General features: G+C 33.5%; 4 protein-coding genes across 10 annotated transcripts in view; 3 read left to right on the top strand and 1 right to left on the bottom strand.

Moving 5' to 3' along the window:
- The first annotated feature begins 425 nt into the window (after window positions 1-425).
- On the top strand, window positions 426-5,973 carry LOC125068138 (tRNA (uracil-5-)-methyltransferase homolog A). Its single transcript, XM_047677157.1, has 11 exons — window positions 426-675; window positions 759-909; window positions 1,061-1,236; window positions 1,363-1,683; window positions 1,872-2,009; window positions 2,436-2,551; window positions 2,916-3,024; window positions 3,287-3,409; window positions 3,876-4,068; window positions 4,373-4,590; window positions 5,678-5,973. Exons 1-11 carry the CDS (start codon window positions 514-516, stop codon window positions 5,933-5,935), a joined length of 1,965 nt encoding a protein of 654 aa, XP_047533113.1. The 5' UTR covers window positions 426-513; the 3' UTR covers window positions 5,936-5,973.
- A 1,505-nt stretch (window positions 5,974-7,478) lies between these two features.
- On the top strand, window positions 7,479-13,160 carry LOC125068370 (tyramine beta-hydroxylase). Its single transcript, XM_047677470.1, has 11 exons — window positions 7,479-7,625; window positions 7,743-7,966; window positions 8,104-8,244; window positions 8,451-8,714; window positions 9,377-9,526; window positions 9,619-9,751; window positions 10,412-10,578; window positions 11,439-11,621; window positions 11,789-11,976; window positions 12,449-12,605; window positions 13,071-13,160. The coding sequence occupies exons 1-11, from the start codon at window positions 7,547-7,549 to the stop codon at window positions 13,158-13,160; spliced, it is 1,776 nt and encodes a 591-aa protein (XP_047533426.1). The 5' UTR covers window positions 7,479-7,546.
- A 3,858-nt stretch (window positions 13,161-17,018) lies between these two features.
- Window positions 17,019-18,505, top strand: LOC125068201 (cold shock domain-containing protein CG9705). Its single transcript, XM_047677254.1, has 4 exons — window positions 17,019-17,102; window positions 17,139-17,350; window positions 17,430-17,552; window positions 17,720-18,505. The coding sequence occupies exons 2-4, from the start codon at window positions 17,244-17,246 to the stop codon at window positions 17,871-17,873; spliced, it is 384 nt and encodes a 127-aa protein (XP_047533210.1). The 5' UTR covers window positions 17,019-17,102; window positions 17,139-17,243; the 3' UTR covers window positions 17,874-18,505.
- A 1,026-nt stretch (window positions 18,506-19,531) lies between these two features.
- Window positions 19,532-22,278, bottom strand: part of LOC125068471 (huntingtin-interacting protein 1-related protein) — a 28,162-nt gene continuing 25,415 nt past the window's right edge. For 3 of the 7 annotated variants that reach the window (XM_047677606.1, XM_047677607.1, XM_047677608.1), the window contains exons 21-25: window positions 21,787-22,013; window positions 21,468-21,709; window positions 21,118-21,347; window positions 20,881-21,038; window positions 19,535-20,537 (exon numbers count right to left, since the gene is read on the bottom strand). In XM_047677606.1, coding sequence (XP_047533562.1) covers window positions 20,508-20,537; window positions 20,881-21,038; window positions 21,118-21,347; window positions 21,468-21,709; window positions 21,787-22,013 — 887 coding nt within the window. In that variant the 3' untranslated portion in view covers window positions 19,535-20,507. Of the gene's footprint in view, window positions 20,538-20,880; window positions 21,039-21,117; window positions 21,348-21,467; window positions 21,710-21,786; window positions 22,014-22,278 lie in introns of all 7 variants that reach the window. The other 4 variants (XM_047677609.1, XM_047677605.1, XM_047677610.1 and 1 more) reach the window with 4 other exon arrangements.

The following is a 22,278-nucleotide window of genomic DNA, read 5'->3' as shown; positions in this document are numbered from 1 at the left end:
ATACTATCTACAAAACTGATTTTATTTGTTATCATAGTATCAAAACGAAGGTTTATCTAAAAAGTAGCATATTATTACATCAATTTTAAAGAATAAAATTCTTAATTTAAATTTTTCCATCAATTGTTTTTTAAATATTTATAGTGTACATGTTATCAAAATAATACTAATGTATGTATAAATATCTTTTATTTGGCATTTAATGTTTTCATAATTTATATTTGAATAAAACATTTTAATAATAATAATACATTATAAAATCAAAGATATTTTCTTTGTACATTGATTATATGCCGTATTTGCACGATAATTATATAGAGTATAGTAATACTGATGGATTATTATTTAATGGTTGCTCGCACTGAATTGATGTCAATTTGACATTTAACCTAAAATTATTGTGCATTTATATTTGATGTCATATGTATAATAATTAAGGTTATGTCGTGGGTAAAGTAAACAAAAATAAAAAATAGCTTTTGAATGTAAACAACAAAGTTTGTATAATTTATAATGTCTGAAACAAATGAATCTGTAACTGAAATTAAACTAGATAGCGAAAATCAGGAAACACCGAGTATTAGTGAAGAATATGCTTATTTGGATAGAGGTGGTTTCTCTTCGGAGAAGTTTAAGATAGAACTTCGTGGAATGCCAAAGTTTTATGGCATAGCAGTAAGATTAAACCAACTGATTTATAGTTTTCTACTGAATACATGAATTGTGTGAAAAATATTTATTATCTTTGTAAATTTTAGGAACTGAAAAAATTGATGAATCAAAAATTAGGCTTGAATACAAGTAAAATTAAAAGACCTAAGAATGGCAGTCACTGGCTGTATGCATGTTTTCAAAATGATGAAGAACGGAATAAAGCTATATCTGTGTTAAATGGATATTTATGGAAAGGTGAAATATTTGTTATTTATATAGTATATAACTTAGAGTAATCGTTATAATATATGTGTTTAGTCTTTAAAACAACAAGGGAAGAATAGTAAAAATAAATAATACTTAGTAAGTTATGATTTGATAAATGTAAATATTTCTTTTATTTTAGGAAAAACATTAATAGCGGAAGAAGCAAAACCTGCGCCGGATCCTCTGGTAAGAAAAAGAAAACAAGAGGAAGACGCAACACAGATAAAAAAGAAAAAGGAGAATGAAAATAAGTCCCAAGAAGAAAGACTAAAAGATGCTGTCACACCATTCTGGAATATTCCTTATGAAGAACAGGTAGATTATAAGAAAAACCTTTTATTAATATAAAAAAATATGAATATATATGAAAATTTGATCATTTGTTTATAAACTGAAATTAAATTAAGTGTGAATATTTATGATTTTTATTAATGATTTTAGCTTAAACTCAAAGAGAAAGAGATTAAAAATCTTCTAATGAAATTTGATAATGAAGTATGGAAAGTAGATAAAGGAAGGCGCAGAGAAATTGAGTCAAATAGAAAACTACACAAAGGACTTAGTTTTGAGCTCAAAGCCATTGAAAAATCACCCATTACCGAGGGCTATAGAAATAAATGTGAGTTTACTGTAGGCATTGATGATGAAACACAAAAGCCCACAGTTGGATTTAGGCTCGGTAGCTATGTTACGGGCACAGTTGGTGTTGCCCCTATAATGGGCTTGAATCATATATCTGAAAAAACAAAAAAGGCTGTTTTAGTAAGTAATTTGTTGTAATGTTTGAATTGTTAATCACATACCCATTGTAAGATTTTTCTAAACTCTCTAATTTATCAAAAGAGAATAAAAAGTATAAAAAACTGTCAATTGAATGAATGCAATTAAGATTAGAAATTGTAAAGTTTTAAGTACGAAAATGTTTAACAATGTAAATTGATTATTTTTAGCTATTCCAAGAGTTTGTTCGTAAGTCATCAATGGCACCATTTTCACCAGCTGACTTTTCTGGTTACTGGAGATATCTCACTGTGCGGGAGTCATCATATTCTGGAGAAATCATGCTTATCATTGCTATGCATCCACAGGTAAATAATTATAAAGTTTGGTATTAATATTGATCTTAGATTGTAGGTACTTACATGTGGTATAATTTTTCATCTGTCTGAATTATTATTCATATATCAATCAATTTTTAAATTTATAACAATAAAATAAATAATTTGTAGCAAAACTTTAAACAAAATTATAGCACTACTGGTGAAAGCCTTTAAGCAATAATAAATTATTTCAGGGAATCCCTGATATGCCTATTGCTTTTGAGTTAAGACTAGCAGAGTTGCCCATAAAAAAAATATCAATAGATATAACAGCAATTTATCACCATTCAAACTTCCTTCACGTCATTTAAAAATGAGCAATCATATTTAGCTTTGGCGCTTAAATAATAATTTAACGGTTCAGGGAAAAAATAATTATCCTTTTTAATGGTATGATGACCTTGTTTCTCAAAGAATCTAACAGTGGAGGAATTGGACGAACTATCGAAGCAGCTAGTGGCCCACTTCAGTTCAGAGGAAGCAGTTGCATGTGGTGTCAAATCTTTGTACTTCGAGGTTATTAGAAAAAGGTTACTTGTTTCTTAATAAGTTCATCCTTTTAAATAAAGTCCTGTTCACACTTATAAGTTTCCTGATAGATACATTAATCATAATCATATAATATATAATATCATAAACATAATAATAAATGATAAATCTAAAATTAAATACAATTTAACAGTGATTAAAATATTCTCTACTGTTGATGAGTTCGACTTAATAACCAACATTAACCCTTAATAATTTATCCTTAATTTCTTTTTCTAGAATATTTTTGACTTACAAAAAACGGGAATCTTTTTTTCATTGTAACCATATTTTTAAATGCATAAACTTATAATATAAATATAAACTTGAGCAATAAAAATGACATTATCATACCTTCAAATATAGACGGGTGGGTGAAGATGCATCGAAACCAACTCATCTGATGGGATCAACGCACATCACAGATTCTATACTGGGGCTACAGTTCAGAATATCAGCAGAAGCATTCTTTCAGGTAAGCTAATCATCTGACAGGCAAGTTCGAAAAAGATTAAATATGCACGATAGATTGAGTAATTAAAAAAGTAGTAAAAAGAATAAATTTTCTTATAATAAAATAACTTTTCATGGTCATAACAGTCAAGAAAAAAGTTATTATTTCATATTTTATTTCTATTCTATAAAATAACTCAAGCAAGTTAATCTCAGGTGACCTGTTCCTTCGTGATATGTATGAGTTGAATAAGAAGTTCCTTACTCGTGCGGTGTGTTCTCAGATCAACACGGCGGGCGCGGGCGTGCTGTACGCGCTGGCCGTGGCGCTGAGCGCGGCGCGGCGCGGGGACACCGCCCTCGACATCTGCTGCGGGACGGGCACCATCGGACTCTGCTTCGCTCAGGTACGACACCCCCGCCTCCGCCACCACGGCAGCGCGCCCGTGCTCGACCTTCACTTCACCACTTATTTTGGGCAGAAAAACCTATCGAAGCACGTGGTTGACCCAGATATTCGTATAGATATGCGAACTACTGTTCGGTACATAATAATAAGTTTTTGCGCTTAATAAGTAGGATATGACCGATTTTTAGCAGAAGCCGAAGCCGAATATCATTGAGTATTATAATAATAATAATTAATATACTCTATTATCGTGTACGTGTTCATTGTAAATTATGTGTAATAAATTGGATTAGAATTACATTTCTCAATAAACAATTCTGTTTTAATGGATACAATATGGCTAATTACCATGCATGCATTGCAATATGGTACAACGATAAACTAATTATAAAATTTTTCTGCTGTCGTATTTTTATTTTGTGTATAGTAAATTGTATTAAAATGTTGTACTGTATTTTTAACAGCATTGCAACAAAGTTCTCGGCCTGGAGCTGGTCGCAGAAGCCGTGCAAGATGCAAAGGCGAACGCGGAGCTAAACAATATAGAAAACTGCGAATTCTTCACGGGGAAAGCCGAAGATATACTGCCCTCGGTGTTGGCGAGAGCTCCGGGAGACGATATAATCGCTATTGTGGACCCTCCAAGAGCTGGCCTCCGTAAGAATACTTTATACTAAACTATTAATTTAATCTTGGAAAGTTGAATATGTTTATATTTCAATTATTATAGTTAAACTCTCTTAACAATTAAATGCAATTTGAATTGAATTACATTGAATGATAACGAAGGATTACTGAATATTATTAATCTACCAACCTGCTCTCAAAGTAAAGAAATTCCCAGTATTTCATAAAGAGAAGAGGATGCCTCCACACTATGTTATTACATTCACCACTAATTTTAGTGTAAATGTTTTGACAATAAAAAAAACATATTAGTAATAAAGGCGTCACTCGACAGATATGCGCGCAGTCACTCAGCTCAGGAACACGGAGAAGGTCAAACGCCTGGTCTACATGTCGTGCAGCCCGGCGTCGGCCATCAAGAACTTCGTGGACCTGACGCGCCCGTCGTCCAAGACGCTGCGCGGCGCGCCCTTCGTGCCCGTGCGCGCCGTGCCCGTCGACATGTTCCCGCACACCAAGCACGTCGAGCTGCTCATTCTGTTCCAGAGGGAGGTGCGTGCCCGTACCCGCCTGCGCCACAAGTTTACCAATTACCACCACTTATTAAAAAGCTAATTTATACTAGCCTAGTGCGCTCTAACTTTAAATAAATACTGTTTTACACACACAGAACTCGCACGTAGCCTGATATAATGCCAATGAATGCTAACTTTATTAATAACTTGATCGAAAAACGTTAAAATTTTGATCTAAATAAATACTTTTCTTGATACACAAAAACATATTCATAAATTACTGTAACTAGATTTTCTCATAGAATTGTAATTTGCGTATCACTTAGGGCCCTCGCCCACGGCGACTTTTTGTAGCGATGCAGTCGCGCGTTTCATAAAAACGCGACAGCAGCGATACTAACGCTCGTTAGTCGCATTTGCAATGCGCCACAGCATCGCAACTGTATCGATGCAAACGCGCGGCCGTTTCGGACGACATCGGGGAGAGAACGGTGGGGGGATGGCGCGTGAGTGGAGAAACGAGCAATCCGAGCATCATCACGCCGCTTTCGTTGCTCCCGTTTCGGCTGCTCACAAAGCAGCACCAAAGACAACGTGACTAATGTTGCCTCAACGGAGTCCATCTTGCAACTGTAGCGATTACCATAGGCATTTTTTTGTGCCGTTACTGAATCGCATTTGCATCGCGACAGAAGCGCGACAGTATTGCGTTGACATCGCGACTGAATCGTGGTTATGTGGGCGAGGGCACACTGCCAGCGATCGCATCGCGACTGTATCGATGCGAATATGCGACAGCATCGCTACTGCATCGCTACAAAAAGTCACCGTGGGCGAGGGCCCTTACCATCTTACATAACACGCTGCTAGGCCTGCTGCACGCATTGAACGTATAAGGAACATCTTCATTTATATACAATACCCTTGTCTATGTGTAGCCACGGTGCCAGCAGTCAGCTAAAAGGAATTTAATTCCTGGAAAAAGCTGAAATAAGTCGTGACTAATTGAATTGCACATAATGCCCCTCTAACATATAATGTAATTGTTATATTTTTATATGACTGTCATATATTTTAAATTTAAATCCATAGTAAAAAAAAATTAAAGCTTATTTTATTTACAGGATGCTTCAAACTCGAAAGTCTGTACAGAAGCAAGTGAAGCACCGAATAATATAGCTGAAACAAGTGAAACGACCACTGAAGCAAGTGAAGCAATAACAGATAATGTTGAAACCAGTCAAATGCCAACCGAAGCAAGTGAAGCGCAAACAGAAGTTGCTGTATCAAGTGAAACGCAAGCTAATGTCGAAACAAGTGAAAAGTCTACCGAAAAGCATGTATCTCCGGACAATGTTGTAAATACAAATGATGACGTGTGACATAATTATTTACATAAGTAATAAATGATTTACATTTTGATACTTTTTTTGTACATTAAAGAACCTATTTTCAATTTAGTAAAAATATAAAGTATATTTTTACCAAATTGAAAATAGGTTCATAGTCCTTGGTCGGTAGCGTCGTTGACGCAATAAACGTCGCGACTACTGACCGTCGAGAATTAAGTCAATTTTGTCAAAATAATTTTGATCAAAGTTTCAGACACTTGAGGTATTTTTTTTTTCTATCCTCACCTAGAATACAATGAAAACCTTCTTTGAAAATAAGTTTTCATATAATTTAGAATCGGACGTGAACTATTTCTATCAAATTCCATCCTTTCACAAAATTAGTACGGTTATAAAACATAGCACTGATATTCGATAAGTTGAAGCCAAGACAAATTTTATTTAACAGCCGGCCCCGCGGTTTTACTCGCATTTATTTTGTTATATATAACATGGGATAATAATAAATCCTAAAGCTTACAGAAAATTACGAAAGTATAACAATAATTTCTAAGCTTTGTCGAAAATTCATTTTTAGAAAATGATTTTTAGTAATTACATTTGGTTACGTATAAACTATTCCAATTTAAATAAGATTAACTTTAAATTTACCTATTGCGATTTTTTAATAAATAAATAAATAAACAATTCTTGACTTATTATTAAATACTTCCACCAACTGCCAACGCTTAAAACGCGTGAATTCAATATTAAAATTATTAGTCCTCTTGTGATTGGAATAGGCCGTACATGCCCATAGTATATATGAGAGTTAATACCATAGTTACACCAGAAATAATCAGTTTATATAATAAATTATATTATGTAAAAACAATTGTGCCCTTTTTATCTAAATTAAACAGACAACCAGAATAGATGCATACTTTTTTCAACTATTTAGTACATAAAATTTAATATTTTAAATCATAATAAAGTAAATTAGATATACGATTACGGTGAGATTCATTAATGCTAAACGATTAACGGAATGCGCCCCGGAGCTGAGGGCGACGAAGTAATTCAACTGGAATTTAATAAAGGAACCATCTCGAATTCCTTGCCTTGCACTGAAACTCCGACACCGCATCGAAAATATTTCCACGTATTAACTGACATTCGTTATTAAAAGTTTGAAAATAGATAAGTACAGTCAAAAACAAAACTTATGAAAATTTATAGTAAAGTAATATTTTTGATTTAACTTTTAACTTTCTTTGAAGATATCAAGTAATCACAAAAATTACAGTGAGAAACAGTAACAGTGTGATGAAAAAGATAAATAGTGATAGTTATCAACAAAATTTTAATACTTATCAAAAAAAGCTTTAAACCTAATTGAAAAAATTTAATAAAAAGAATAATTTAATATTAAATATTAATTATTTATTTATTGATATAAAATTTTCTTTCCAACTGTACCTTGAGCTTCTATAGTCGAATATGTAAGGCAGTACATAAGCCTTACTGAAGACCTTTTACCGCCTGAATAGAAGAAGCTTTCATTAGGCCTTTGCCTGTCGAGGAAGGAACAGGCTTGACGTGGCACTTGGACTTTCTTTTAAACCTTCTATTCGAGCTTAAACTGATGTGGCAATAAGAAATATGAAAGGAAAATGTTTCGTAGCTATATTCTTTACTTTAATTTATTATCATTATTCGTTATCAATACAAGAGCAACAAGGTAAGAGTTTTCATACTAAAATTATTGTTATGACGAAAGTTTTTTATATAAATATTTTGTTAATTCTTTGTTGGTAGTTTTGCATTTTTTAATATTAGTTTATTTACGATTACACAGACGAAATTATTGCTGAAAGTGAATCTGTGCTGGATCCTAAAGGCGAACTTACACTGAAATGGCGAGTAAATTACAATGTTCGAAAAATTCGATTCTTTTTAAATTTTAACGAAAAAGCACCATCTATAAATTGGTTTGCTCTGGGATTTTCTAATAGAGGAGATTTGGAAAATTCCGACGTGTGTCTGGTTTGGACCGACTATACTGGTCTAGATTATTTCGAGGTAAACCTACGATGCAATTATATTAAAATAAACTACTTAACACTGATATAAAAAAATCTATTCACATATAGTTTTAAAAAAAAAGTTAAATAGAAAAGTTCTAATGTACCTTCTACAAGAACCCTATTCTTTTTAAGGACATGCATGCAGATGGAAATGGAAAATTGATACGAGATACTCATCAAAACTGTGAAGACTTCCACGTCGATAGGAAAACGCGAAGTGTTACTTTTGAGCGTTATTTTGATACTTGCGACAAAGATGATTACGTCATTGAGGTTTTTGTTACTTTTTTAAATTCGTTTGATGTAATAATTAATAATGCTTTATTGTAATATTATTTTTAAAAACTTACTATCGAACAAGTTCAAAAATAAATACTTAATTTTTACAAAAATCAGTTATGAGACGTCGTTATGTGTATGGGTATCGATCTTAGGTACGGGTTCCCAAGAACGATTTTATGATAATGTTTTATTTTCAGGATGGCACTGTTCACGTGATCTGGGCACGCGGAATAGACAAATTGTTTTCATCTAAGGGCCTTTGCATATCCTGCACGTCTGACCACGATCACGGGTTCATACGCGTTCGGTTACTTACACCGCCTTCCTCACCGCCACCACCCGCACACGAGCTGCGTATCACAAACAAGCAATTAAAGGTTCCAGGAAGTGACACGACGTATTGGTGCAAGGTTGTCAAGCTCCCTGCCTTTGTTACAGAAAGTGTTCATCACATTGTAAAGGTTTTTATTATTTGATTATGATATATTCAATTTAATTTATTTAATATTGATGTGATTGGTTATCCAAGACCGCATAACAAGGAATATTTCGTATCTTGAAATTTAAAAGTTGCTAGAAGTTTTAAAATTGCAGCAATTCTCCGTAAATTACCCATTGTTGTGCGAAAAGTGCCTTTCAAAAAGAATGTTTATATTTTATTTTACAACGTTCCACGTTCTCGTATGGATTAGTACACAACTTTGTGAGCTATGGCAGATAATAATGTTACACCTCATGCCCTCATGATATTTTCCTTCTCTACTTACTGTACGGTACTCCACTCCACAGTTGAAACAGTAGAATGTATACAGTAACGTCATTTACCTTCTTTCGAATAAATATATACGCGAGTTTTGGACTCTCGTTGTCACACATTATGTCGCATGAAATCGCATTCAATATAATTTTATAGTTAATATCAAGCAATCTTATCATTGTGCGGTCCTAGCCCGTACACCACTGACCGCGATTAATTATGTTTGCCGGGATTTAAGCCCGAGATCATCGGTTAAGATTGACATGTTATAACCACTAGGTCATTTCGATTTTGTCATAAAATGATTTATTTAAAACCTAAAAAATATAATTTTAACCTTTATTGTACCTTTTTTAATAATTTAAGTTTGAATCAACAATAACGCGAGGAAACGAGGGTTTGGTACATCACATGGAAGTATTTTATTGCGATGACGATCCCAATAAAGAAATGCCAATGTTTGAAGGGAATTGTTTTTCGCCAAAACGACCGGAATCTACCAAAGTCTGTTCAAAGGTAATAGATTATACAAAAGTGATTGATTGATATTCAAATAATTATAATATATATAGGATATATTAAGTGCTATTATTATGTATAAATTTTAGGTCAAAGCTGCTTGGGCAATGGGTGCACCACCATTTATTTACCCACAAGAAGCTGGGCTACCACTTGGAGGACCAAAAGCTAACAAATATGTTATGCTTGAGGTCCACTACAACAACCCTGATCTTCGAAATGGTAAGATTTAAAATAAATATCGTTAAAGACCATTGCAATAAAGTCTCCGATGTATTGTCCTAAAAAAGGTATAGTGCTATCCCCATAGCACAGTTAAGTAAAGATCAGTGTTTGTACCTTGCGATTCCTTAATTTTTTTGTGGTATCTAAACCATAATTATTATTGGAATCTGTATCTGTAATTATTATTCGCTATATTTTACCTAGAGTCAAAATTGTGCTTGTATTTAAAAATGAAAATTTTGAAGTGATGAAATTAAAAATATTGATACTAACATTGTAATAAATAATTCACGTAAAGGGAACAAATATTGGAAAGATATTTCAATTATCGAATAATATATGGTAAATTTGAAAATTATTACATTTGCATAAATACATTACATATATACATATATATATATCATATACATATAAGTATAGTACGACACAACTTAGATGTAGCATCGGCTAAATTCGTAAAAACGATCACATCTGAATTAAGTAACTTCAAAATTATTAATCTTTATTTATTTCTTATGCGAAAATGATCTTTACACAAACGTAATAATTTTTAATGCCATGAAACCATTCGCCAAATTGACGTATTATTGTTTTTTTTTTTATATGTCGATGCTATATTTAAATTGTGTCGTACTATACGCTCTTCTTCTTTGACAGATTGGGTGGACAGTTCGGGCATTATTCTTCATATAACTGATAATAGACGTAAATACGATGCCGCGATCATGGAACTGGGGTTGGAGTACACAGATAAAATGGCGATTCCGGGAGGGCAAGAAGCCTTTTCGTTGACTGGATATTGTATACCGCAGTGCACCGCTGTGGTAAAAATATGTTCAAAATTCCTTTATTAAGCATTAAATAATATTTATTACAAGCCAAATATATACATACAGTTAGTTATCTATAGATTGGAAAGGATTAAGCATGAAGGTGAGGATAGACAATACACCCCTTTTTATAATACTAAAATATATTCTTTCTATCACAGCTGAATTATTTTGAAATTATTTTACTATGTTACGCAGGCATTTCATCACCAAACAGAAGAACTATTTGACATCGTAATTTGATTAACTTGAATTCAAAAACTTTTTTCCTAATATCGGCCTGTCTAAGGGCCTCTAGGCAGCATGGTGCACTGAATGGATCATTCTGCGCTGGATGTAGTTACGGTGCTGTGAATTTGTAATATTACAAATTAAAATATCCTTGATTATTTACAAGACCGGTGGATTCCTCTTAAACTTAAGGTTGAACTAATTTTCAAGTAAAAACCACGATTAAAGTCTTCGATTTTCACGTCTTCTGACATTGTGTTCTTATTTATTTTATAATATAGGGAGTCGGAGAGGCAAAAAGACCATTTAATATTAAGTGGTCCCCACATACCGTTAATTAAGCCCTGTAAGAAATATTAACTATTCCTTCCATAGCCAACCAAAGCTAAGATTTTAAGTCCCTTACCTCTTTAGCTACACTCGCCTCGCTCATCCTTCACAATAATACTAAATATCTGATGAATGGGTAGTATCTACCCAGATGAACTTGTACAAATCCCTATCACCAAGTTATACACAATTAATTTGGCGTAGTCATTCTATTCTAGCCTGTAGAACACTGTGACGTCTTCATAGTGTCGACCCCTGCATCTACCTGGCGATTGTAAATATTTTGTATACAGGGTCTTCCCGCAGCGGGAATCGTAGTGTTCGGTAGTCAGCTGCACACGCACCTGACGGGTGCGGCGGTGCGGACGCGACACGCGCGCGGACTGCGCGAGCTGCCCGTGCTTAACGAGGACCTGCACTACTCCACGCACTTCCAGGAAATACGCATACTACATCGGCCTGTACGAATTCTGCCAGTACGTTTAATATTCTGATGATATTATGCTGATTTTTTTAGTCAGTGCTTTATATGAGATATTGTGTATCTTGTAAATCATTTATTAGGGCTAGAATTTTGGATATAAATATTGTAACTAGATTTACTGGTTACCCTCAGAAGTTACCGATCTCTTGTTATCTTCAGGGTGACTACTTAGAGACCACCTGCGTGTACAACACGAAGGACAAAGAGGAGGCTACAATTGGTGGTCACGCGATCACGGATGAAATGTGCGTCAACTACATGCACTACTATCCGGCTACCGAGCTCGAGGTCTGCAAGAGCGCTGTTTCTAATAAAGCGCTGGAAGATTATTTCAAATTTGAAAAACGGTACGTTAAATTGTTAAAAAGAAAAACACTGTTTTAGTTATTATGTAATAGGTAGGCGGACTGGCAAATTAGCCCCTGGTGGTAAGTAGTCATCACCGCCCATAGACATTGACGCTGTAAGAAATAATAAACATTCCTCATCATATCAATGCGGCACCAACCTCGTGAGCTAAAATGCCTTTTGTCTGTAGATACAGTTGGCGATAGAATATCTGTTGAGTGGATGGTACGTACCGAGACGGACTTACACAAAGCCCTACCAAATAGATTTATCGATCTATTTAACCCAAAGATGAAATGGGGCCACTAGCAAAATTTACAAATATAAATCTAACTTTAATGGAGAGAATTATTCACAGATTACAAATTAGAAGTAGTTTTTAAAATAAAAATCTCTACATTATTTTGCTTAATTATTTGTAATTTTTTTATTTAAGTTTCGGCAATCAAAATTTAATTTAATATGATACAGATGGGATAACATGTCCATATCATTTGAGGCTGCTCCCCGCGCTAACTACCTCTCCATTAAGCCATGGACACCTCTCCGAGCTAAGGCGCTGCATATGCTGTATACTGAGTCGCCAATATCAATGCAGTGCAATAAGTCCGATGGGAATCGATTCCAGGTTAATATTTAAGCATCATCTATACTCATACATAGCCTCCTGACGTACTTTCAAATACTAAATAAATACTAACTAATCAAATACAATGATATTGATAAGTCATAGACAACTTTACTACTTTTTACTAATTTTTATGTTCCTAAATAATAAGGACTTACACTCGTAAGTCGCAGATATAAAGCTAAGCTAAATATAAGAGGAATTATTAGCCAGGACAGCTCCAAAAATTTACTTAATTGACTTTGTAAAATTTAATTTTGGTACAATTGGTGCTTGTAGTATTTAACATATTCAAGACTTGATCATTTTTTCTGCTACACTACTTTAAACAGTCCCTGTTCCAAAGAAACTTATTCGCCAAACTAAAATATAGTAATTAACTTATATACTAATAACTTTAACAATATTGATCGTAATACTGCCATTTTAAAACAAAATTTATTAAAAATATCTTTCTGTTTTCAGGGAGATTGGGAAGGTATCGAAATACCTAAAATTAAGGTTCCATTACGCGACGCACCCAGATTTTGTCCGAAAATGCAAAGTGGCACTTAAATAATATACCTACTGAAATCTAAAAATATTATATATCACGAATAAAATAGTTTAACAGTATTTAATGTGAACGTATTAACTACATATAATGTAGTCATAAAATTGTTTAATCGTTATAAACTAGAAATACTATAAGCTAGAAATACTTTGTAAATATGCTTACTGAATTGTTATTTATTAATAATAAAAGCATGTTATAGAGTTTATGTCGTTTTTTTATACCTTTTACTTATAGAATAAAACATTTTATATTTAGCATTACTATTATTGTTTTGTTTTGATATGCTAAATATATGTATGACGGCGACAGCGATGGCTGAGCGTAACCAATTGTCCTTTTCGGTGTTCGGTGGTACGGGGTCCATCACGATGAATGGAAATAAAAATAGTAGTTTAGTAACAAAGGTTTATTACGAATTACTTTTTAAATAGGTAAATCGACAGTTTCGCCTTGGAGGTATGGGCTGATCGGTTACTTAAGCGCAAGTGTCGTTATACAGTCCCCATACTCTCCAACACGACTCTGTCCACGTGACTTCAACAACAAATGACGTCCCCGCGTTTACCCGCTACTATTACAATCATGTTAGTGACTTTTAATTAAAATTATTGGTTTTCCACGACATGTACATACCTACACAAGGAAAGGACTGACTGACCAAGTAACGGTACCAAGATTCAAGAATATTGGTTCTCAGTACCCAAAAATAAGTCAATGTGTCCGCTCCGTTTTCAATGAGTTATGTGAAAATAAAGTGCACAAATAGAAGATGCTTAAAACATTTTCGTTATAAAAAATGCAATAGACCACCACATAAACACTTTGAAGCAGGCGCTGCGATACGACGTCTAAAACATTAACAGTGTTACAATATCAAAAAAGGATACGGTCCTGATGAGATACCAATATTTTTTTAGGAAATGCTATAATTCTTTAGATTACTATTATTTTTAATAATTCATTTAGTTCAGGAATCATGTCTATTGTTTGGAAACGCTCGTTCGTGGTGCCTATTTTCAATTCAGGTGGCAAACATAACGTTCAAAACTATAGGCCGATATCTAAATTATGTGCAATAGCTAAAAAGTTTGAAAAAATATTAACAACTTTCCAATTATAAGAGGTATTTTATTGATGAACAACACGGTTTCATCACTAAAAGAGCCGTCGAAATAAGTCTATGTAAACTGTTTCATCGCCATGAATGCTGGTAATCAGGTAGACGTCTTATATACCGACTTCTCTAAAGTGTTTGTCAAAATAGCTCATATAATTCTACTAAATAAATTAAAGTTATTCGTTAGTTATTAGTTAGATCACCGTGTATTGGTATGTAAGGTGGTTATCCTCTTATCTTCGCCACAGAAGTCAGGCGGTGACTATAAAGGGCTATTGTTCATCATTCATACCTGTTACATCTGGTGTACAACAAGAATTTCACCTATTTAATATTTTATTAATAATATTTATTAAATTTTTGAAAACTCTTCGGTTTTATTGTTTGCAGGTGACATAAAAATCTTTAGAAAGGTATCTGGGCTTTCGGATTGTCTGTTGTTAATCTTGATGTAAAAAAGTGCAGCATTATTTCTTTCACACGCAAACAAGTATTGCTTAATCATTAGTGTCGACTAAAAGACGGAATTGTTAGCCGCGTTACTCAGGTGAGAGACCTGGCTTAGATAACAAATTAATTTTTAAATTTCATATAGACCATATTGTTGTTTCATAAATCCTGTTGAATGCTTGGCTTTGTATTGAGGGTTAGTAAGGAATTAAACTTCTTAAACTCCGAAAACTTATAGAGTCTCTAGAGAAAATACAAATGAAAGCTATGAATCGTTTTCAATATAAGTTCTATGACTAATGTTATATTCCGTCTAAATTAAGTCCATAAGAAGTTCGCTGTATGTTGAGTGATCAAATCTTTCCATTTTAACTGTTAAATGATGTTATTGATAGCCCTCATTTATTAGGTTTTTAAATCTTAATGTCCCTAAATTCTGTAAAATAAAATATTCAGAACAACAAAAACTTATTATGCCCAAAATAATTTCTACGATTATCCGTGTAATGTGTACAATAAACAATTAAATACTATAGTATGTATACAAATTAGTTAAATTCATGATGATAATTAGTGAAACTTTATTTCAATTACACTCCAATTTTTGTACATACTTAGTATCTACATATGTCTAATTTTGTTCATTAATAGTAAAGTTATTAGATTAGGTGTATATAAATAGTAAAATAGCATTGGATAGTCGCAGTCTAAATGTTAAATATTTATTCTTGTGCATTTGACACACCGAATAAGTTTGATTTGTTTATTTCGTTGTCATCCAAAAATTCAAATTCTATTTGTATATAACTTTCATTCATATTTATAGTTTTAAAACGGACGTAGGCTATAAAGTAGCCTTATGTGTTGCATAATTTAATAGATATACAAATATCTATTTTATATATTAATTTTTAGATCGCTAAGTAAATATTTATATTTTATTGCTTAAATAAAACCACGAGATAAAATCCTTATTTAATCCGTATGAATTCGAAACGAACAACAAGTCAAATTTAAAAAGAATAAACCTATCAAATAAATTTCTGGTTCATGGGAAGAATTAAGGAACTATAAACATTAGGACAACCTGTTATACTAACGTACAATGCAAAGCAGTCCAATGACTGGTTGTGTTGGACAAAGAGAGTAGGGACTTAATGTTTTAAATTGTCTCCTTTTGATATAATATTGTCTATGGCTGTCGAAGTATTCTTTGTAAAATCTAGCGTAAGTTACATACGGTCAGTTGCGTTTCGCCGTATCTGTAATGATAAAAATCTAATTTATTATATATGGTTCAAAAAGTACGTTTTTTGCACGTTTTTTGTTTTCTATTCATTGAACATGATGTACATTTATTTTAATGCTTTTATTTGCGCTCTAATTTCAATACATCTTGGTAAACGATGGTATATGTGTCGAGGCTCAATTTTAAGTATGTTGAAAAAAAATATTTTAGTTTGTTAAAAAAAAACATGTTACGATGTTATACTTTGGACCCCAGCTATTATTATTTATTATTTATCTTAGTCAATATTGTAGGATAAAGAAACAAGTTACAAGTTGAGGATAAAGATAAAAAATTTGATTGTTTTTATTTAAATTAAAAGTCGATTAAGTAAGCAAAAAATTAAATGTTAATGTAACTATTAAATTTGATGTGTTCACCCATTTATTATAGTCACTAATGCAAGTGAAGAATTTATCCACTACAGTAAATGCACGTGGTTACGCCCACTTGTGCAAAGTATAGCTTATACAACTCAAGCTAGATGTAACTTGGATTATAGCGACTTTTGTTCCCAGATTAATAAATTGTCTACAAACATCATAATTATTAAATTATACAGTTCAATAGTTGCTTTAATATACTCACATATTTGACAAGTCTTAATTTTACCATTACTTTATTTAAAACTAAAATGTTAAACTTAGATAAAACAGGTTCCCCTATACCTATTTCAATCGAAGAAGGAATGAAAATAAACAAACCTTACATTTACATACTATTTATTTATTTGGGAAACAAACAATTTTAAAAACACTCTAATATAAAACAAAAATAACATAAAACACAAATCAATCAAGTTTCCACTTAAAGCATTCATTCCATTATATTCGATTTGTTATGAGTTTAATATTAAAATTTTTAGAAAGTAACAAACTTCCAAATTTTTCTAAAAAAAATAACAACGAAAAACAAGGAACCAAGTTTTTGCGATGATGTCTGTGCTTAGATCTGTGGACCTTGGCAAACCGCAACTGACAAAACAAACAGCAACTAGCAAGTGACTGATCACTGAACGTCAACGAGACACGGCTGACGGCATTACTACTGCCCTCTATACTTTTAGTTTTAATTTCTGACTTCTGTCTACTTTGTACTTTCAGTATATATGTATTATCTATGCTACTTGAGTTGTGTTGATTGTAATTTGGCAGTTCTTGTTCTTCATTAATTTTATAATTAATTTGTAGTTTCCTTCTTGTTTTGTTACTTCTGCTTGACTAAAATATGTCGAGCGACAACGGGTTTAACAATGACGATTCTCCTAATAAAACTTTAACACATCTCCAGCTTCCCAGCCCCATAATAACAAGAAGAAACCGAACCGCTTCAACGTGAGCTTATCAATATATTTTCCTTTTATTTTCTCCTATGTCTTAATATTAATACTTTTATTTTAATATATACTTTAAGGTCCGAAAGAGCACTTCAAAATCCTATCGAATACGGAAAGATAAAATCTTTTTGTCGCGAAAAAGGTCACGGTTTTATAAAACCATTAAAAGGCGGTGAAGATCTATTTCTACATATTTCAGAGTAAGCATTTTTACACTAATTAATCAATTATACTATACAGATTTAATGAATATAACTTAAAATACTCTGAAAAATGAATCTGATTTCAAAGAAATTTTTAACAATAATACCTTTATATTTAAATAATACTGAAGAAAAATCTATTTAATTATCTTTAATAATTACAGTATTGAAGGAGAGTATGTACCTCTGCCTGGAGATGAAGTATCTTACCGACTATGCCCAATTCCACCAAAGTTTGAAAAGTATCAAGCTGTTCATGTCAAGATTGTGCAACTTGTTCGGGAGAGGCATTCAAAGTGGCATGAACCTCCACTGTAATGCAGTTCTAGTGTAATGATACAAAACTCTCACTAAATCTTCAATATCTTTTGCGTCCCTTCTATTCTTCTATTCATGTTTTTAAGTAAGACACCTAGTCTTCTATCATGTCTCAAATTGATTGAAATATGTCCAATAAATTAACGATCAAATGAAAGTCATTATAATCAGTATTTCAAAAGTGAGATGTTTTATATGTGGTGCTAAATTTTTGAAGGATTTACCATCTTGTAAGTTTTTGATATACCAATATTAGTTACTTTAATTATTGGTAAAAGCATCTTGCACAAATATTACGTTAGAATATTTATGTTCATGAACGGCCTAACTCTTGCAGGATTATAACTCTTGCTAATAATCTTAATAGAAGGTTTTGTGCACAAATAATTTAACTTAAAAATATAACTTGTGACTTAATTATCTGTATAAGTTTGATTATTATTTCCTGCTTTTATTATAGATTTTACATTTAATTTACATTATACATTGATATTGAATTGAAAATTTTAAGGATTTATTCATGTTTATTGTTTTAATTGTATGTAATATCTTACACATAAGTGTAGTAGCATAATGCCATGCTTGTTGTGTTTATTTTATGATAGCTATTGTACAACAAATATATTGTATGATAAAAAATGTAAAAACAAATATTGTACTTCTCATTATTAACTACAAGAACTACCCTGATTTCCCAGTTATAATTAACTATTGCTACTTGGTGCCAATAATATTTAAAAAATAGTAATCTTTTGGATAATTGAAACATATAAACAATACTTAACTCGTTCTTGTAGACAAAATTATTTCTAGCTTAACTTTTATATCGGATACTTAAAGAAAATTTCACATATCTCTCAATAATTATTTGCTCAGATAGAGCGTGCCAGGTTGTATACTTACTATAAATTAACAGGCAAAAGTTGGCTAATTAGTTCGCCTCTGTTGTTCTGAAACTGTCATAGTCATTAATGATGTCAATATCAATTAAGGACATGCGCGTCTGTCGTAAAAGTATAATAGGTTAATTAAAAATGACGATTATTATTGTACATATAGTGTTCAGGAATTAAACTACTAAAAAGAATATTTATGATTGATAAGTAAACAATTTTTAACTTTATTTAAAGACTTAAACAATTTAATTTAAATGCCATGTCCATAGGTAAGAGTAAAATATAAGACTATAACATTCGTTTACTGTATCTAAGTACTTTACAAAATGTTTGTTACGTAATTATTTTTAAAAGAATATTACAAAATATTTATCAAGAGATACAAGAATTTAGTTTGTTCTGCGATAAATCATTCAAGCGTCATAAAATTAAAAATGTTATATACATATATCAATACTAATATTATAAATGCGAAATTAACTATGGCTGTCTTTCTGTTCTCTATCACGGCCTAAACTGAACCAAATTGATGAAATTTTCTTATGAACATAATGATGACAGAATTGCAAGCTCAATGTAAATAATTCTATTGCACAATGGAATATTAGCAAATAAAAGCATCGCTATTTTTAAAATTAATAAACAATTTTAAAACACTTGAAATTATATGTTCGTGCGGGTCATTTTATTTTAAATGTCCAAGATATTTTGTAAGTGAAAAGTACATAAGTAAATAATAGGTAAGGTAAATGAGTATGAAAAAGAATAATTTGTAGACATTTTATTAGTAAACACAATATGTATATAAATATTTAAAACACTTAAGGACTACAATAATTCCATCATTGTCATCACCATTCTCGTTACAAATACAAATGTAGATTTTCATAATATATTATTAGTGAAGTTTATAGGATTAAACAAGTTTCTCTGTAATTACATTTACATGTAGTGTTATCAACGAAAAGACACTGATAAAACATTTAATTATATTTAGCAAGTGAGTTAGGATTATATTATACATGAAGGTACATAGAAAAGTAATTTTCACATATTCTATAACTTAGTCTCATTCTTAAAGCTTAATCTGAAGACACGGCAAGAACAAACTTAGAACAGCACAAGCCTATTTTTAATAGGTAACAATTTCATTTAATATTTAGTGGTTCGGTTTTAATCATAATAGACGTTCATAATAATTTATTGTCATTAATAATTAACGAGTCCGTTATAAATTTAATAAAAAGCAACTGTTTTATTTTATTATGACATTTTTTAGTTTGTTCTAAGCCTGAACATTTACGTTCTATTAAAATGCATTCGATATTCAAAATGTATTTTAATTCATATCTTTTTTTTCTTGTAAATTATAAAAATAAACAGCATTAATTTCATTTGGAATGGTATATTTAAAAATAAAAAACGATAATCTTAAATGTGTAATAAGGATGATTTTAATCGTAAAGTTTTCGAAAGTGCTTTTAATTTTTTTTTTTATTTAGTAACCTTTTCTAATTTAAATTGAGCCTTCTACAACAGGAAGACTTTTACTCTTGTTGTTAATAATTACATACTACGGTGAAATGTTATGAGCAGTTTGGTTATATGTATTTTTTTGGTAAAAAAATCGTTGTAAACAGTTTAAATGCATCTTTAGAATGTTTGTCAAAATAAAGTGCTTTTGTAAATGTTTAAATTTTGTCATGTCAGTAAGTTTTATATGTTTTTCATGGTATGTTCATTCTTCTCCATTTGTCACCTTCCCATTCTGAAATAAGAAAAATACTACGTTACCGGCTGATTGATGAAACAGACTGCTTGGCTGGATGCTAAAAATCATTGCACTGAACGTGAAAGGAAATCCTAACAAACTCAATAAATATCTCATTCAATGGCATAGAGGTATAATAGAATAGTTATATGCCAATGCATAGTATAGCTGTTATGCCAATGTAACGAAAGTCATATCCTAGGACACCACAATAAATTCTATCTAATCTAATATATAAGATAATGGCTGTATGATAGAACTATAGCAGATTTTTTTCAGTTTAATTGTACAACTACTTAAAAAAATAGGAGGAATTCGATTAATTGTAGTGCGTTGTCACCTCATGCAGTTGCGCGAGGTGGTAGTGTCGCTTGCGCAGCGCGGCGAGGCGGGCGCGCTCCGCGTCCAACGCGCTCTCCAGCTCCAACGCGCGCACCTTGCTCTCCATCTCCAGCCGCCGCGTGGCCGTCAACGACAGCGCCGACGTGTCTAGCGCCTCTGTACGACACAACAAACTAGCTCACTGGCACGCTACGACTAGCGGGGCGCGCGCGGTCCGGCGCGGACTTGGACTCACCCTGGTCGCGCACGAGGGCGGAGGCGCCGCGCACCGAGGCGACGACGGCGCCGGCGGCAGCGGCCACGGCGCGCGAGGCGGCGGTGAGGCTGGCGAGCGCAGGCGCCGCGGGCGGCGCCTTGGCGCGCGACGCGGCCACGAGCTGCGCCGTGCTGGCCGCCACCTCGTGCGCCGCCGCCGACACGCCCTCCACGCGCCCCGCCGCGCCCACCGCCTCGTCCGCCGACGTGCTGCCAATAAAAAATCCATACATATAATACTTTGACCCCGTATATTGATGGATATAGATCACTGAGGCGCAACTCTATATTATGAAAATATGATTTATACAAAAAAAAAACTTTACTCACACCAAGAGTTTGGCAGCGAATACGACCGCTTTCGAAGCAGAAATGAGACCTTCCGACCACTGCGGGTTTCGTCTATACATTTTCTGGCGAGTCTTCGGATCGCCCAGCTCGTTCTGGAGTTTTCTGCTATCCTGGACGAGGATCTTGACCGCGGCCATCAGCGTAGTGCAAGCGTCCAGGATCTTCTCGTTTACTTCTAATTTAATGCCCGTATCGCCGGCTCGACTGGCTGCCAACATTTTCTGTAACGACATAAATGTTACAATAGAGATAAATAATATATGAAGCAGCAAGCGAGCGGGCTAGTCGCGCGACTCGCCTCGATCTGCGCGGCGGCGGCCTCGATGGCGCGGTCCATGTCGGCCAGCTCGTCGTCCACGCAGCGCGCGCGCGCGGCGTGCGCGTCGGCGCCCCGCGCGGCGAGCAGCACGCTCTGCACGGCGGCGCGCGCCTGCGCACAGCCCGCCGCCTCCACGGCGCCGCCCGACAGCGCCTCGAGGCACAGCTTCGTCGACGTCAGCATTTCGCGGCACTCCGTGTTCAGTTCTAAGCGAATAAAATATATCTACTGTAAGGAGGTCCGAGTGGGCTTTCGCTGTGTCGGATGCTCGATACGGCAATAATTTGTTCTATTGACAAACATAAACATTCATGAATGAAGCAGACGATTTCTCATTATTACGTTACATATAATTGTCGTTTAAAAATTCACAATAGCATATTTGTTTATAGTTTATAGTTATAGTTTATCTTGTGCATGAAACCTCTCCCGTCAGATTTGCGGTCCCTGGGATTGGATTGTATTAAAAGA

The sequence above is a fragment of the Vanessa atalanta genome, chromosome 13 (assembly GCF_905147765.1).
Source record: "Vanessa atalanta chromosome 13, ilVanAtal1.2, whole genome shotgun sequence".
Taxonomy (NCBI): Eukaryota; Metazoa; Arthropoda; class Insecta; order Lepidoptera; family Nymphalidae; genus Vanessa; species Vanessa atalanta.
The sequence above is the reverse complement of the archived record's forward strand: the minus strand, read 5'-3'. Positions and strand labels throughout refer to the sequence as shown.

What these genes read in the sequence shown, in the direction of transcription:
- LOC125068138 (XM_047677157.1), top strand. Translation starts at nt 514, where the DNA reads ATGTCTGAAACAAATGAATCTGTAACTGAAATTAAACTAGATAGCGAA. An exon ending in CAAAGTTTTATGGCATAGCA is followed by an intron (nt 676 to 758) that starts GTAAGATTAAAC and finishes TGTAAATTTTAG; the next exon opens with GAACTGAAAAAATTGATGAA. An exon ending in CCCTCCAAGAGCTGGCCTCC is followed by an intron (nt 4,069 to 4,372) that starts GTAAGAATACTT and finishes GTCACTCGACAG; the next exon opens with ATATGCGCGCAGTCACTCAG.
- LOC125068370 (XM_047677470.1), top strand. Translation starts at nt 7,547, where the DNA reads ATGAAAGGAAAATGTTTCGTAGCTATATTCTTTACTTTAATTTATTAT. An exon ending in CTACCAAAGTCTGTTCAAAG is followed by an intron (nt 9,527 to 9,618) that starts GTAATAGATTAT and finishes TATAAATTTTAG; the next exon opens with GTCAAAGCTGCTTGGGCAAT. An exon ending in TACCGCAGTGCACCGCTGTG is followed by an intron (nt 10,579 to 11,438) that starts GTAAAAATATGT and finishes TTTTGTATACAG; the next exon opens with GGTCTTCCCGCAGCGGGAAT.
- LOC125068201 (XM_047677254.1), top strand. Translation starts at nt 17,244, where the DNA reads ATGTCGAGCGACAACGGGTTTAACAATGACGATTCTCCTAATAAAACT. An exon ending in AGAAACCGAACCGCTTCAAC is followed by an intron (nt 17,351 to 17,429) that starts GTGAGCTTATCA and finishes ATATACTTTAAG; the next exon opens with GTCCGAAAGAGCACTTCAAA. An exon ending in CTATTTCTACATATTTCAGA is followed by an intron (nt 17,553 to 17,719) that starts GTAAGCATTTTT and finishes TAATAATTACAG; the next exon opens with TATTGAAGGAGAGTATGTAC.